General features: G+C 37.5%; 2 protein-coding genes and 1 pseudogene across 2 annotated transcripts in view; 1 reads left to right on the top strand and 2 right to left on the bottom strand.

The window, feature by feature from the left end:
- Nucleotides 1-3,832, bottom strand: part of LOC137034353 (pikachurin) — a 28,597-nt gene extending 24,765 nt beyond the window's left edge. Inside the window, exon 1 of the mRNA XM_067407199.1 lies at nucleotides 3,784-3,832. Coding sequence (XP_067263300.1) covers nucleotides 3,784-3,832 — 49 coding nt within the window. The remainder of the gene's footprint in view (nucleotides 1-3,783) is intronic.
- A 2,259-nt stretch (nucleotides 3,833-6,091) lies between these two features.
- LOC137035160 (5S ribosomal RNA) lies at nucleotides 6,092-6,208 on the bottom strand (annotated as a pseudogene).
- Nucleotides 6,209-11,390: 5,182 nt separating this feature from the next.
- gdnfb (glial cell derived neurotrophic factor b) lies at nucleotides 11,391-15,713 on the top strand. The gene is made up of 2 exons (XM_067408253.1): nucleotides 11,391-11,604; nucleotides 15,292-15,713. Exons 1-2 carry the CDS (start codon nucleotides 11,391-11,393, stop codon nucleotides 15,711-15,713), a joined length of 636 nt encoding a protein of 211 aa, XP_067264354.1.
- The last annotated feature ends 2,560 nt before the right edge of the window (nucleotides 15,714-18,273 follow it).

The following is an 18,273-nucleotide window of genomic DNA, read 5'->3' as shown; positions in this document are numbered from 1 at the left end:
TAAACTAAAAAACATTAGACAAAAGACAGATCTTGCAGATGCTCACCTTAGCAAACAGCGCTTATTAATTAATGTAACTCATGTGATTGAGTTCATTGATATTGATGAGAAAGGTCATAAGACAAAAACAGAAAACAGAAGCATATATACAAAACAGACTGATTTTAGATGCATTACAGATGATGCAGTCATACAAGGTCATTCCTAAATCTCTCGCTCAGAGTAAAAAGTTGATGCCTACAGCACTGATGCACAAAAGAAGATATTTTGAAGAATGTCAGCAACCAAACAGCTGATGAACCCCACTGACTTCCATAGTATATGAGTAAATGATGACAGAATTTTCATTTTTGGGTGAACTATCCCTTTAAACTTGCTTTAGTTTTGGTTTTCACTTTCCAACACAGATATAGGAATATTGCATTTCTTGTTTCTACATTCTAAAAATTTTTTTTTTCAAAGTTGTGAATGAAACAAATATTAATGAAGTACATTTTACAAGAAAATATTTCAGTTTTTCTACTTTTACAGTTTTACTATTAGTTTTCCTAAAATTTCACACGTAATTCAACATCATTTTACATGCTGTTTCTTTGTAATTAGTTGAGACATTTACTAGCATCTCTACATTTTACTCAAAGCCTTTATATAATGCATTATAAAAGTATTTTAATGCATTAATTATGCCTTGTGATGCACCATACACTGCATTGAATGGTCTCATTAATAATTGTAACACAGTTATAATACATTATAAATAATACTTAATACTTAAAACACATGACAAAATTTCAGAATCTGCAAATATTATAATGCATTTTAACTTTGGTTACAATTATTTAATTATAATACCTTTCTAATGCGTCATACATAAAAGCTTTATGTAAAGTGTTAACAAAATTGTTTCTGTGAAACCCAGTGTTTTTCAGTGCACCTGTGAACCCATCATCATCATCTCATCCTGACACATTCATGGAGCTCGCAGTGGTTTCGCAGAAAAACATTAAAGCTGCATCACTCTCTCCTTTCAGATCATTTACAAGATATTGCTTTCCCTCAAAATAAACACATCAAGACACTGAACTTAAAAGGTTTCTATAGTCATTAGGGAAATCAAGTAATTTGATGGAGTATGACTAATACACTCTTTGATGATGCACATTCCATGTGATCTTGGCTCTGATTTATCCGTTATGAGTTGCAGGCGTTTGTGGCGCAATTTAAATGCTGCTGTCTGAAAATAAACCGCTAAATCAAGACTAATCTAAAAACATACAAACCAAACATGTCACTGGAGCACAATACAATCAAAACATAATGCACTGTAAGTGCTGTACATGTAGTGAAATGAATGTGAAATAATCTCAAATACACAGAGCCATAACAGATGAAACAAACCAACTTATGGAAAGCAATTTAGGAAGGATGTCACATAATGAGCCATTCCCGAGTGAACGGTTATTATTGAAGTTCCATGCTGTGTTATTTAGAAGAACATTAAGGTCAAAAGCAACTGTGTGGAAATAGTTATATATATATATATATACACACACACACACACGATCAGGCATAACAATATGACCACTGACAGGTGAAGTGAATAACCATGCAAGTGAACATTTTGTCCTCAAAATTGATGTGTTAGAAGCAGGAAAAATGGGCAAGCGTAAGGATTTGAGTGAGTTTGACAAGGGCCAAATTGTGATGGCTAGACGACTGGATCAGAGCATCTCCAAAACTGCAGCTCTTGTGGGGTGTTCCCGGTCTGCAGTGGTCAGTATCTATCAAAAGTGCTCCAAGGAAGGAACAGTGGTGAACCGGCGGCAGGGTCATGGGCGGCCAAGGATCAGCGAAGGCTGGCCCGTGTGATCCGATCCAACAGACGAGCTACTGTAGCTCAAATTGCTCAAGAAGTTAATGCTGGTTCTGATAGAAAGGAACGTGCATCACAGTTTGTTGTGTATGGAGCTGCATAGATGCAGATCAGTCAGGGTGTACATGCTGACCACTGTCTACCGTCGAAAATGTTGTCATTACTTGTTTTTCCAAACTTGTATGAGTTTCTTCTGCTGAACACAAAAGAAGATATTTTGAAGAATGTTGGTAACCAGAAAAAAAATACTATGGAATTCAATAGGTGCCGTCAACTGTCTGGTTACCAACATTCTTCAAAATATCTTCCTTTGTGTTCAGCAGAAGAAAGAAACTCATACAGGTTTGGAACAACATGATGACAATGTTCATCTTTGGGTGAACTATCCCTTTAATTCGAGAACAACCTAGAAAGATGTAGATATCATTAAGGTATGGATTTTTAGGCAACAGAAAACTGAGTAACAAAATTGGAATTGATGTTTAAGTTTGTGTGACGGTAAGAAAACTTTTAAAGGCCTTTAGTGACCAAAATGTCTCATTTTCATTAACAACTTTGAGTCGATACAAACTAAAGAGAAAAGGCTTCAGGCAAAGATCTTTTTCAACAGATGATGCAATCAAACTTATAAGGAAATTACATTTACCCAGACCAACTTCCAATAGTCCACTTCTCCACTTTCAATCCATTCAGCACTTCCAGGTTCTACGTCAGAACGCCGGCTCAGTATTGGCCGACGCTGTTCAGGCGAACAGGATGACGCATGTGTGTGATGCTGATGCAGGAGCCGGCCAATAACGAGTCGGCGTTCTGATGTAGAACCTGGAAGCGCTGGACGTAAACAGCATAAGAGAATAACACAGAAGAGAAGAGATTGTTGAATAAAGTCACTATTTTTGTTTTGTTTTTGCGCACAAAAAGAATTCTCGTCATAACATTAATGTTGAACCACTGCAGTCACTTGGACTAATTTACCGATGTCTTTACTACCTTTCTGGACCTTAAAAGTGGTGGTTAAATTGCAGTCTGTGGAGGAGTCAGCTCTTGGATTCATCAAAAATATCTTAATTTGTGTTCCGAAGTCGAGCGAAGGTCTTATGGGTGTGGAACGACATGAGGGGGAGTAATTAATGACAGAATTTTCATTTTTGGGTGAACTAACCCGTTAAGATCTGAAACGAAATGGACCAAACTTGCCTATATGTGGCTGTAGACTTGAATTTGTTAGTCTTTTAATAAATCAGGACCACCAAATTAAACATCGCTTCTAGTTTCTTGGCTATACCACTAAAAAACGCATTAAGGTTAAGTATCTCCATATACCCAAGGGTACCAAAGGGACAAGCGCCAATTTGCAGCATTTCATCTGAAGTGTCAGTTATCGGAGGGCTTGTTTATCTGAAATGACTGATGGTTTTCATTACTGTAAATTGTTGGCCATGGGCATTGGGCAAGAGATCGTCCAGAGGGCATATGGATGTGCCACATACAGCGCTGACCCTGCCGTATGACGGCGACCTCAGATGTCTCTGTGACAAATCACCTGTACATCTATCCATCGGAATAGCCTAAAAATGTATCCTGTGCGATTATGGGACAGTATTCAGACACCTAATGCATGCTTAAAAATGTTTAAATGTCATTGCATTAGTTATAAAAGAAGGAAGGTCTGATGCAAAACACCTGTGAACTTGAGAAGAACTGAGAAATTAACACACTAGTTGATGCAAAAAAAAAAAAAAAATGAAGAAAAGTTTGTGAAGATATTGCATTGAAGACATCAGACATCATGTCCAAATAGCCTATTTGTTGGGGTCACTGTATTGCATAATCAAATAATCACCATTAAAAAAAAACATTTACGACTAAATAACAAACAAAAAAACATCAGTAATGAAAATGACACTCACCTGACTTCCGTGCTCCAGACTTTCTTGAGCAAAGAGCGATATTACACATCCACACCAATGCGAGAAGCACCATCACTCTCTTCGGGAGGCGCATTTTCAATCCTTTATAATTCTGAAATATTGATCGAGTCAATCTGAGATTCAGATGCTGTTGTTCCTCATTTTAAAAACTCAGAGAATAAAAAGCGCTGAATTTTCGATCTAGACTGTTGCAGGTCTTTGTATGCACGGTGAAGCCGGTCTGATGCGATTACTGTCTGCTGGAGATCAGACACACTCCTCATGTGCGGCCCCTCAGGAGCCCCGACACGCGCGCGATCAACTCTGAAGAACTTCTGCATCCACGGAGCGCGCGGCAGCTGTCGAAAGTCCCTCAGTCAGCGTCAGACGCGAAGTTTCTTCTTATTTGACAGTGTTTTTGAGCGAAGCAGTGAGGAGAGAAGGCAGGGACACTCGGAGTTAAGAGGATAATGGTCTAATCTACACAGATGGAGACTTGAGCTCGCTTCAGTAACTCTGACCAATATAGCAACACGGAGACTGGTCGATAAAATACTACAGCAGACTGAAGGATGACGGGAGGGAAAGTTTGAGCGGTACAGGTGCAGGTGAACGGGGATTCTTCATAGGCTTTAGGGTTGGTATTAAAAGTTTAAACTAAATTACTTATTATGAGATAGATAGATAGATAGATAGATAGATAGATAGATAGATAGATAGATAGATAGATAGATAGATAGATAGATAGATAGATAGATAGATAGATAGATAGATAGATAGATAGATAGATAGATAGATAGATAGATAGATAGATAGATAGATAGATTATCCACTCTTTTTCTACCCTGGTCCTTTCCATGTTTTCTCTTCTCTCAGTTCTCCTTGAGGATATGAGGAATCTCCAGCTCTTTTCTACAGGAAATTGAGGAATTCATTGCTGTCAGATTCAAAGCAATCATTTCTTTCATAAATGTTTACGTCAAGAATCATCACTGCATTATCTGCATTGTTTCCATTGCTAAACTCAAAGGAGATCTGAATTCAGTTTGATGATTAACCAGCCTAATTAGAGACAACATTCACTGTAATGACTGAGATTTAAATTTATAGCAATTTGGAATTAAATGGGCTACAAATTTCCTAAAAATGTAATCAAGACGAGTCTTCACACACACACACACACACACACACACACAGAGAGAGAGAGACCTTTGAAACTGATTCATCACTCCACAGAAACCCCAATATTATACCTAATTTATTATATTATTTAATTTATTATTATATTATATTATTTACAACATTAACTGGAAATTTAATCACAGAAAAAAAAACTGTATGGGGAAATTGTGTGTTATATGCGGCTTCTTGCGGTTTACAGCAACAGATGATTAATGTAATAACTATAATGTCCAAGTCCTGCACTTCAGACTTTTGGCCGGAAGAGGGAGTCATATGCAAAAGTGCTGATTTTTCAACATTTTCTTGTTGAATATTCACTATTTATTTATTCAGTACATTTCCTGATGTTCTGAATGATAATTATAATGATTCCAGTTAATAAACTACAAATATGAAAAGGAATTTTAAAAAGGGATCTCATCCTCACAATCTGACAGAAACTTTACATCACATACAGTAGGCTGTACCTTGGAATGGCCAAGATAGGAAGAGAAAACAGAATAATAAGCATTATTATGGAAAAAATAATAATCAGGAATAATCAGGGACCAATTGTTCAAATGTAATCTGATTAGATTGGACCAAATCTTGAAAATGGGTTGTTTAAAAGAAAAAAATAGATCACATAATCTTGGTTTTGACCTGAATCAAACCTTCAGTATAATAATAATAATAATAATAATCCTTACATTTATATAGCGCTTTTCTGGGCACTCAAAGCGCTTTACATATTGAAGGGGGAATCTCCTCAACCACCACCAATGTGCAGCATCCACCTGGATGATGCGACGGCAGCCATATTGCGCCAGTACGCCCACCACACACCAGCTTATTGGTAGAGAGGAGACAGAGTGAGGAAGCCAATCAGTGTATAGGGATGATTAGGAGGCCATGATGGACAGAGGCCAATGGGCAAGTTTGGCCAGGATGTCGGGGTTACACCCCTACTCTTTTCGAAGGACATCCTGGGATTTTTTAACGACCACAGAGAGTCAGGACCTCGGTTTAACGTCTCATCCGAAGGACGGTGCTTTTTGTCAGTATAGTGTCCCCATCACTATACTGGAGCTTTAGGACCCACACAGACCACAGGGTGAGCACCCCCTGCTGGCCTCACTAACCCCTCTTCCAGCAGCAACCTAGTTTTCCCAGGAGGTCTCCCATCCAGGTACTAACCAGGCTCAGCCCTGCTTAACTTCAGTGGGCAACCAGTCTTGGGATACAGGGTGATATGGCTGCTGGCTGTGTAGTTCATATATTATTAGTAGGATTGGGAAAACTTTGATCCAAAAAATCAGGAATATCCTGATCCCAAGAGAACGGTGGATTCAGGGTGGATTTTGGGAACAAAATGTAATGAAACTTTAAAAATGGTTAAATAATTCATTGCTAGAATCATAGTCTATATACCATTTATTTCGATTTAGATTTGGAACTTTTGTTTAACCGTTACAGTGAAAAAGTAGATAAAGTACATATTAGGCTACCAATTACACCTATATAGCAAAAAACACTGTATACTAATTACAATGACACAATCACCAGAGACAGTCAAAAGTAGTTTCTAAATATTAATTGCATTGCATACCTAATTGCATATTACACAGTGGGTACGGAAAGTATTCAGACCCCCTTACATTTTTCACTCTTTGTTATATTGCAGCCATTTGCTTTCATTTTTTCCTCATTAATGTACACACAGCACCCCATATTGACAGAAAAACACAGAATTGTTGACATTTTTGCAGATTTATTAAAAAAGAAAAACTGAAATATCACATGGTCCTAAGTATTGCTGTGACACTCATATATTTAACTCAGGTGCTGTCCATTTCTTCTGATCATCCTTGAGATGGTTCTACACCTTCATTTGAGTCCAGCTGTGTTTGATTATACTGATTGGACTTGATTAGGAAAGCCACACACCTGTCTATATAAGACCTTACAGCTCACAGTGCATGTCAGAGCAAATGAGAATCATGAGGTCAAAGGAACTGCCTGAAGAGCTCAGAGACAGAATTGTGGCAAGGCACAGATCTGGCCAAGGTTACAAAAAAAATTCTGCTGCACTTAAGGTTCCTAAGAGCACAGTGGCCTCCATAATCCTTGAATGGAAGACGTTTGGGGCGACCAGAACCCTTCCTAGAGCTGGCCGTCTGGCCAAACTGAGCCATCGGGGGAGAAGAGCCTTGGTGAGAGAGGTAAAGAAGAACCCAAAGATTACTGTGGCTGAGCTCCAGAGATGCAGTCGGGAGATGGGAGAAAGTTGTAGAAAGTCAACCATCACTGCAGCTCTCCACCAGTCGGGGCTTTATGGCAGAGTGGCGCGACGGAAGCCTCTCCTCAGTGCAAGACACATGAAAGCCTGCATGGAGTTTGCTAAAAAACACCTGAAGGACTCCAAGATGGTGAGAAATAAGATTCTCTGGTCTGATGAGACCAAGAATGAACTTTTTGGCCTTAATTCTAAGCGGTATGTGTGGAGAAAACCAGGCACTGCTCATCACCTGTCCAATACAGTCCCAACAGCGGAGCATGGTGGTGGCAGCATCATGCTGTGGGGGTGTTTTTCAGCTGCAGGGACAGGACGACTGGTTGCAATCGAGGGAAAGATGAATGCGGCCAAGTACAGGGATATCCTGGACGAAAACCTTCTCAGGACCTCAGACTGGGCCGAAGGTTTACCTTCCAACAAGACAATGACCCTAAGCACACAGTTAAAATAACGAAGGAGTGGCTTCACAACAACTCTGTGACTGTTCTTGAAAGGCCCAGCCAGAGCCCTGCCTTAAACCCAATTGAGCATCTCTGGAGAGACCTAAAAATGGCTGTCCACCAACGTTTACCATCTAACCTGACAGAACTGGAGAGGATCTGCAAGGAGGAATGGCAGAGGATCCCCAAATCCAGGTGTGAAAAACTTGTTGCATCTTTCCCAAAAAGACTCATGGCTCTATTAGATCAAAAGGGTGCTTCTACTAAATACTGAGCAAAGGGTCTGAATACTTAGGACCATGTGATATTTCAGTTTTTCTTTTTTAATAAATCTGCAAAAATGTCAACAATTCTGTGTTTTTCTGTCAATATGGGGTGCTGTGTGTACATTAATGAGGAAAAAAATGAACTTAAATGATTTTAGCAAATGGCTGCAATATAACATAGAGTGAAAAAATTAAGGGGGTCTGAATACTTTCCGTACCCACTGTATGTATGTATATATATATAGAGAGAGAGAGAGAGAGAGTTAGAGAGAGAGTGCCCCTAAAGGGACAGAGATGGGAGAAACAATTATCTTTCAGTGTTTTTGCATTCTCACACAAATGATCTCCCTCAAATCTCATATTGGGGCTCCGTATAGTCTGACTGTTTAAAGAAATTTGAAAACGAAAGGGAGTGTTTTATTGTGCTGTTTGGTTTCTTTTCAAATAAAACACTTAAAGTGATCCTACACTGACTCTACCGGTTGATCTTTAGTAGCCTATTGTGATATTTGATCCCATTTCCAGATTAAGGTCATCTGAAAAAGTGTGTATATGGATCAAGGTGATCCAATCCCATTTTGCTTTGAAAAACTAGTACAAGACGGATTACCTGATCCTGGATAGCATAACCTGATCATTATGATCCAGATTAAACTTTTTGAACAAATAGGCCTTGACCATCAAAATAATTTGACAGGTGACATTTGTTTGTCATTCTATGAAATTAGCAGTTTGTTTTTGTTTGTTTTAAACTGTGTGATTTTGACCTCTTTTGGATATTTCAGAATCTGTAAACTTAAAAATTATTTTTAAAGCATTCTTAGAAACATTTCTGAACTCTCTTCATCTGCTCAGGTTTTATAAATTAACATCTATTCAAATCAAATCTTAGTTCAGATGTAACGTTTAGTTTTCACTGCACTGTAGACTATTGACCGCTAGAGGGAGTGTTGGTCATGTAAATGAGCGCTGAGGCTCTGAACTCGAGCTGGAAAGTGGAAATCCAATAATCAACAGGTTATTGTTAGCTATTAATATATTTATTGTCAAACAAATTAAAGCAAATAACAGTACATTTGAATTCTTATATATGTAGGCTAGTTAATTGTGGATAGAGGTATTTGTATTTTATCTCTCCAGCACGAAATTCTTGTAAAACTGTCTGTTCGTTTTACAACAATTTCGTGCTGAAGAGATAAAATACCTCTGGGCTAAATTAAATATAAATAATAAAATAATTCATATGAGTGAACGACAATTAAATTAGCATAAATTTCACCATAGAGCTACTGCATATTCATCTTTGGCAATCTTTCCATTCCACCACGTTTAAATAATATCAGGAGTCTTTGCTTTGTTCACGAGGTCATTCCGCGTGTTTCGATCGCGCGCACTGTTCACGCGCACTGCATATCACAGCTGGCGCGCGAATGAACTGGACTCAGACTGAATCCGAACAATTAAATAATCAATACAATTAAAAACCATAATCGGATTTTAGAAGTGAATGCATAGCAACAAAAATATATTATAAACCGCAGTCATGAAGAGGCTGATGTAGTTTGAGAGCGATGATTCCTGACAGCAGAAGAACACGAGAGTCAGATGAAAGGAAATATAATATGCACGGTTTTTATTTTATAAATGTTTTGGGAAAGCTCCTTTGGCTCTGTGATCATCAGTGCTGATGGCCGGACACACAGAGCTGAACTCGGGTGAGTTATCAAACATCTTTTTCACAGTTTTTACAGCATCATTGATCATCATTTTTGATAATAAAAAAGGTTTTTTTTTTTTTTTTTACTTTAAAGTTTTACTTTTAAATAGTATTGGGGCTATATACTACTACTATTTATACTACTAATAATGCTAAATAAAGTTAGATTATAATAATTATTATTATAGTAACTAGCGGCTGGTTGTGAGTATTTAAAAAAAAAACTTAATGTAAATAGTTTTGGGGCTATATGGGATAATAATAATGCTTTATTAAGTTAAACTGTTATTATTATAACAAATATAATTTAGAAAGTGCCCTGCTATAGTAGCTAGTGGCTAGTTGTGGGTATTTTTTTAATTACTTTAATTTGTTTTATAATAATAATGGATATATTAAGTTATACATTTATGATTATTATTGTCAGCATTAATTATAACAAATTTAATTTACTAAGTGCCTTTTTCATATAGTGGCTAGTTGTGGGTATTTTTTAAAAAGTGTTTTGACTAATAATATTAACATAATAGGCCTACTATAAGCTAAATATTTATTTATTTATGATTATTATTATAAGAAATGTAATTCATAAAGTGCCTCTCTCAGAATAGCTCAAAGTGCTAGCCAGAGAAATGAAGTAAATCAATAAAAACAGCTGTAACAACTGCACAAAAAGCAATATATCAATCTTAAAGGCACAATATGTAAGATTTTTGGATTAAAATATCGCAAAAAATACTATAACAATGTTATATATTGTGTTGACTTGTGTACTTACATTATCCCAGATGTTTCTAAGAATATTTAAATCCAGAGAAATAAGCAATTTTAACCAGGACACGGACCGTGTCTGTGTGTCGCCTATCAATGACATCATACCTGTGTTATCCTCAATTTTCCGGTTTTAACCGTGGAAACACCAAAGACCCTTTAATATATTATGTGTTTTTATTAGACAGATGAGCAACTGTTTGGATACTTTCATCGACAGAAAACTAATCATGTTATATTGATCAACACAGTAAGTCTTATTGTTTAAATCTCATTTTCTTGATTTACCGCGAGTTTCACCATGACTAATATCGATCTAGCTTTCTGCAGTGTGCGACAAGTGTCTCATAGCAGCCGCCGAACGAACACAGAGTAACATTATAACAACTTTCAACACTCAAATGTATCTAATATGATAAACAGCGCTGCGTTACCTCACATATGCTTGAACGGAAGAACCGGATCGTCTGTGGCATAATAAAAGCTCCACTGCTCTCGAGCCGTGTCGTGTGTCACGCTCATCTCTCATTAGCAATCGCTCCAGCGGCCTCGTTCCGCTTCAACGGCTTTCAACCACACCCTGCTCCATACTACAGTAATGTTCATAAATCTTTAATACATTAGCTCATTCCCGAGTGCAGTCCACCGGCTGTAGACGCGAAGACATCACTTCCCATGATTCCGCAAAATCAAGGCGTCATCAAGCAACGCCTTTGTTTTGAATAAGCGACCTCTAGTGGCGAAAAATTACATATTGTGCCTTTAGCTGATATATTGCTTTAATGTTTTCAATCACTTTTTAAAAAAAAGAGGTACAAAGCTGGGCTGTATAAACGTATGTAATATAAATGTATTAAATTACAATACAATAAAGGCTGTAGTGTAATGTGAAGTCATGTGTGTGATGTGAGTTTGTGCTGACCGACACAGGCTCTCTGAGCTGAGGAGAGAGTAAGATGAAGATCTGGGGTGTGATGCTGGCGTGCGCACTGATGCTGAGCTGCGTGTCGTCCATCCCGCTGCTTCTACAGGACCCGAACCAAGCCGGACACTCTCCCTATTCACAACCACACGCTCAGTGTCCTCAAAGACTGGACCTGCTGAGAAAAGCAAACCAAAATCTGCCTGATGCTCATACGATAAAACATCCGCAGCCAAGAAGTCACTCAGGTCAGGAGAAGCTATTTGATTCTTATTAAAGTCACACGAATACACGCAGGTGTGATAAAGCACATTTCAGGACACACCTGATACTGTTGTGATGGTTAAGTAAAGAAGTTTCAGGTGACCCATTGTACCTGGGTGGGACATTAGACACACACTACTCTAGTTCTATCAGCTTACAACTCATCTGTGTTTCGAAAACCTGGTACCTGTGGACAAAAGCAGCATTGTTGCTCAAAGCTGTCAGAATAATGCGAACTATATCACGTTATGGCTCTTTGATGACTCTACTCGCCCTCTCATAGCTATCAATGGAGGTACCGTGTCACAAAGACATCAAAACGCTACAGTCTTTACATACTGTCAAAACACAATGTGCAATGCACATCAAAAGGGTCATATCATTTTTATTGGCCCTTTTTGTCCTCAAGGTCCACTAACCAAGGGTTTCTCTAGCCTCTATGGAAATATATTCTGGACAATTTTCAAAAGAAACTGCAAACTGTGACAATCCAAATGCAATTGCAAATCTTGCATTTCACTGTCGCGAACGCACACTGACTGCCAAATTTCAAATGGAAAAGCAAAGTCCATTTGCAACTGTATTTTCCACCTCTTACGAGTCATATTTAAACAGCAATCTCAATTACCATGTCTGCTTTATCATTTTCATTTTCCAAAACTCAAATGCAATCACAATTCATTTATCATTTGAATTTCCGATGCCTACACAGAAACCTGTCAATCAGCATCATAGGTCAAGTACACGTCTTTGCAGGACATTAAAGGTGCCCTAGATTCAAAAATTGAATTTATCCTCGGCATAGTTGAATAACAAGAGTTCAGTACATGGAAATGACATACAGTGAGTCTCAAACTCCATTGTTTCCTCCTACTTGTATAAATCTCATTTGTTTAAAAGACCTCCGAAGAACAAGCGAATCTCAACATAACACTGACTGTTACGTAACAGTGTACGCCCCCAATATTTGCATATGCCAGCTCATGTTCCCAACATTATGAAAGGCATTAGACAAGGGCAGAACGTCTGGATCTGTGCAGAGCTGAATCATCAGACTAGGTAAGCAAGCAAGGATAATAGCAAAAAATGGCAGATGGAGCAATAATAACTGACATGATCCATGATTACATGATATTTTTAGTGATATTTGTGAATTGTCTTTCTAAATGTTTTGTTAGCATGTTGCTAATGTACTGTTAAATGTGGTTAAAGTTACCATCGTTTCTTACTGTATTCACAGAGACATTAGTCGTCGCTATTTTCATTATTAAACACTTGCAGTCTGTATAATTCACAAACACAACTTCATTCTTTATAAATCTCTCCAACAGTGTAGCATTAGCCGTTAGCCACGGAGCACTATCAAACTCATTCAGAATCAAATGTAAACATCTAAATAAACACTGTACTTACTCGATTAGACATGCTGCATGACGAACACTTTGTAAAGATCCATTTTGAGGGTTATATTAGCTGTTTGAACCATAGGTTTGAACTTTTTTTTATGTTGTTTAAGGCAAGTGTGAGCTCTTGGGGCGTGGAGCACCAGATTTAAAGGGCCACACACCCTGAATCAGCTCATTTCTAATTATGCCCCAAAATAGGCAGTTAAAAAAATGAATAAAAAAAAATCTATGGGGTATTTTGAGCTGAAACTTCACAGACACATTCAGGGGACACCTTAGACTTATATTACATCTTTTTAAAAAAAGTTCTAGGGCACCTTTAATGATCAGTGGGCGAGGCCATAAACAGAGGGTGAAGGGGATCATTTTCATTGCATGATATATAAATACCCAACAGTTTGAAAACACCCACAAATACAGAAACGCCCATTTTTGTTCCGCAAATACCTCATACTCTCAAAGGTGTGGCTATACTTATGGGGCGTGTTCGTATGGTAAGTGACGTCACTCGTAACTGACTGTCAAGAGGGTAAATGTCATGCCGATGTGTACTCTATACAAAAGTGTATATCATAAATGTCATCTCTGTAATCTTTGCAGTCATAATAATAATAATAATAATAATAATAAAGAAATGTCATGCTGAATGCTTTGAACAATGTAGGTAATCAGTGAAATTGTGGAGGAACTTAGGAACAGCAACGACGCCTGATTGGAGGATCTGAGCAAACTATTCGTAGAAGACTAGAACAGCATGGATTAAAGGGTTAGTTCACCCAAAAATGAAAATTCTGTCATTTATTACTCACCCTCATGCCATTCCACACCCGTAAAACCTTCGTTCATCTTCAGAACACAAATTAAGATATTTTAGTTGAAATGGCTCCGTGAGGTCTGCATAGGGAACAATGACATTTCCTCTCTCAAGATCCACTAATGTACTAAAAACATATTTAAATCAGTTCATGTGAGTACAGTGGTTCAATATTAATATTATAAAGCGACGAGAATATTTTTGGTGCAAAAAAAAAAATAAAAAAATAACGACTTATTTAGTGATGGCCGATTTCAAAACACTGCTTCAGGAAGCATCTGAGCATGATGAATCAGTGTATCGAATCATGATTCGGATCATGCGTCAAACTGCCAACGGCTGAAATCACATGACTTTGGTGCTCCGAACAGCAGATTCGACACACTGATTCATTATGCTCTGAATCTTCCTGAAGCAGTGTTTTGAAATCGGCCATCACTAAATAAGTCGTTATTTTGTTTTTTTTGGCGCTCCAAAAATATTCTTGTCACTTTATAATATTAATATTGAACCACTGTACTCACATGAACTGATTTAAATATGTTTTTAGTACCTTTATGGATCTTGAGAGAGGAAATGTCATTGCTGGCTATGGAGGCCTCACTGATCCATCGTATTTCATCAACAATATCTTAATTTGTGTTCCGAAGATTAACGAACGTCTTACAGGTGTGGAAGGGCATGAGGGTGAGTAATAAATGACATAATTTTTATTTTGGGGTGAACTGACCCTTTAAGGTACATACAATTTTCATAAATGTGTGCTTTATGGAGATAAAAAAAAGCATTTGGAATGTATGGCACTGTACATATAATGAATATTAATACATACAATATAAAACCTATATATGGCAGCTACCTAGCTACTCTCTAGGTCAAGACTTCCCTTACGAAAATTTAACCTTGGCTATTGTAGTTATTCAGTGGTAACCAAAATTTAACCATGTTTTTCTACAAAAACCATACTTTAAGGTATTTGTGTGGTTATACAAATGGTAATCAATACACACACACAAACATTATTATAATAAAAGCATGGGTAATTTTCATTAGGGTTGTTTTTCAAGGATTGCTTTGATTGTGTAAGGTATTTATGCTTTTATTTTTGATTATACAAAATGTATCATCTGACAATCTGTGGTATTAATATTCGTTATATATTATGTACAGTGCTAAATGTTTTTTTTATCTCCATAAAGCACACATTTATGAAAATTGTATGTACCTTAATCCATGCTGTTCTACTCTTCTAGTCTTCAATTTTCAGATGAAGGAATTTTTTTCTTTTATGATATGACCCTTTCAAAGTATGCATTTACACAGAGTAAGATCTTTCCACATAAAACTACCTTGTTTAGGTTCAGACTGCTCTATTTTTAGCACATTGCTTGAAATCAGATTGATCTGTCTGTAGTGCCAAGTTGAGAACATCTCTTTCCTGTGTCATCCAGACAGCTTGCCCACTCCCGACTCAGCCTTCATCCACAGATTCAAGAGATCTCCGAAACGGAGGGGTTTCCTCCGTAGCAAGACGCACAGAAAGAGACCGAGTCATGACGAGAGAGAGAAAGGAAAAGGAAGAGCATGTGCACTAAGACAAGTCCAGCTGAAGGTGTCTGATCTGGGTTTGGGCTACCGGAGTCAGGAGGAGTTGATATTCAGCTACTGCAGTGGCGTCTGTATAAACTCCCTCACAAACTATGACAAAATCCTCACCAGCCTCGCCGGCGGTGAGAAAAACATTCTGCGCAGCTCCCCTCCCACCGCCTGCTGTCGACCAGTCGAATACGACGACGACCTGTCGTTCCTGGATGACAACCTGATATACCACATCATGGAGAGGCACTCGGCACGGAAATGTGGCTGTGTCTAAGCAGCTGTGGGAGACAATGACAGCACAGGAAAATCAATAGGAGCAATTTCAGGTTATTACATGTGTGAGCATGACTTGGTTGAGGGAATCATCATGATTGCATTTCTCTGAGAAAGATACAGGATAGGGAATTGCAAGAACGGTGCTGCAGGATGTTATAAAACCGTACAGCATTAAAGGAGCCCATAGTGATGCTGGTCTCCTCAACAGGCATTTTAAATGAGACACAGGATATTTTGTGTGCGGAGTGTGTTTTCTCGTGGTGTCTTTTTGTCCGTTAAAGGGATAGTTCACCTAAAAATGAAAACTGTCTCATCATTTACTCACCCTCAAGTGTATGAGTTTGCTGAACACAACAGAAGATATTTTGAATGTCAGTAACCAAACCAGTGATGGAGGCCATTGACTTCCATATTATTTTTTTCCCCATTCTTTGGAATTCAATGTCTGGTTACCAACATTCTTCAAAATATCTCCTTTTGTGTTCAGCAGAAGAAATAAATTCATACAGGTTTGGAACAACTTGAAGGGTGAGAAAATGATGATAGAATTTTATTTTTTTGGGTGAAATATCCCTTTAACCTCCACTAATCATGTTGAATGTTAAAAACAGAACCCAACTGAATGGCTTTGATAATTCATTTATACCTATTTATGTACATTTTTAAATATCTATTTATATGTTTTCCCCACCAAGTTATTTTTTCATTGTAATTCATTCTGTTTAATAAAAAATTACCTATAAAAAATGTATTCATCTTTACGATGTTTCTAACCCATAAACTTGGCGTAGAGTCCAGGAGTGCAAAACATCCATAGAATTGCAGCACTGGACTGTCATTTTCATCTAAAGTGAAGAAAAACAAAAATACTTGAACAAAATGCACCTGTCATCCATATACAGCACCTGCTGCAGTATTTCAATCATTAAAAATAGTGGGATATTCTAAAACACTTAATTTGTTTTAGACAGATTTCTGTCCCTCTATTGACAGCCTATGCAACTGACACTTTGACGCTACAAAAAGTTCATAAAGAGATCATAAAACTAATCCATATGAATTGAGCGGTTAAGTCCAAATTTTCTGAAGAGACTCGATCACTTTATATGATGAACAGATTAAATGTTAAATGGGTTGAGAATGTCATTTAAGATGTTAAAGGTTTAGTTCACCCAAAAATGAAAATGATAAGTAAGACCCGTAAGACCTCCGTTCATCTTCAGAACACAGTTTGAGATATTTTAGATTTAGTCAGAGAGCTTTCTGTCCCTCCATTGAAAATGTATGTACGGTATACTGTCCATGTCCAGAAAGGTGATAAAAACATCATCAAAGTAGTCCATGTGACATCAGTGGGTTAGTTAGAATTTTTTGAAGCATCGAAAATACATTTTGGTCCAAAAATAACAAAAACTACAACTTTATTCAGCATTGTATTCTCTTCCGGAATCCTTTCCATTGAATTGATTCAATTGAATCCTTTCATCTGTCGGCGTTGGTAATGCACTTTTATGTCAGTGTTTTTTGTGATATCCGTGACATGCACACTAACGCACCAGTTTAAAAAATATGCCAATACCAAAATACAAACAATGTAGAATAGCTTGAATACAGCATGCCTGAATAAAGTCGTAGTTTTTGTTATTTTTGGACCAAAATGTATTTTCGATGCTTCAAAAAATTCTAACTGACCTACTGATGTCACATGGACTACTTTGATGATGTTTTTATCACCTTTCTGGACATGGACAGTCTACCGTACATACATTTTCAATGGAGGGACAGAAAGCTCTCTGACTAAATCTAAAATATCTTAAACTGTGTTCTGAAGATGAACGGAGGTCTTACGGGTTTGGAACGACATGAGGGTGAGTCATTAATGACATCATTTTCATTTTTGGGTGAACCCTTTAATTTCGTCAAAGTGATCATATCATGAAGCAAAATCACATCAAATATGTGACATGCATGTCATCAGACGTTCATGAGAGATATTTGTAGTTCATTTAAATCATGCAAAAAGACTATAGCATATGCAGTAAGTTTATAACTTGAAAGGGAACACAATAAAGAGCTTGGGTTTGTGGAAGAGAGATGTATAAATAGAGAGTGATGATGGAAATTAAGAAGAAAGAAAATGAAACCAGAGATATGGAGTGTGTTTGTGATCTGATCTTCAGAGTTCACGTTTCGGCCACCACACTCACCTGTGTCATCACACACCACACATGACTTCATTAACACACCCGCCAACAAGACTCAACCTTGTTAATGCAATTACCTCAACATGACGAACAAAGGCCCAGGTCAAGAGTAACATTAGTAATTAGTCATTAGCTGATGTAAATCTGTAACGTGAGAACTAGACAGAGGAAAACAGGAGGGAGAATGAGAGGGAGGCTGAATATAGAGTGTAAATGTTTTTATGATATGTAACCAAAACAGATTTATAATCAGCTCTGAGGTTAAGTGATTGTATATGTTTCTGAGATGTCACAAGACACGTGTCAAGATTTAGGTCTGTAGGATGTTTTTAATGGTTTTAATAGATGGGAGTC

Source organism: Chanodichthys erythropterus, chromosome 13 (assembly GCF_024489055.1).
Source record: "Chanodichthys erythropterus isolate Z2021 chromosome 13, ASM2448905v1, whole genome shotgun sequence".
Classification (NCBI taxonomy): domain Eukaryota; kingdom Metazoa; phylum Chordata; class Actinopteri; order Cypriniformes; family Xenocyprididae; genus Chanodichthys; species Chanodichthys erythropterus.
Note: the sequence above shows the minus strand (reverse complement) of the source record. Positions and strands in the feature narration are given on the sequence as shown.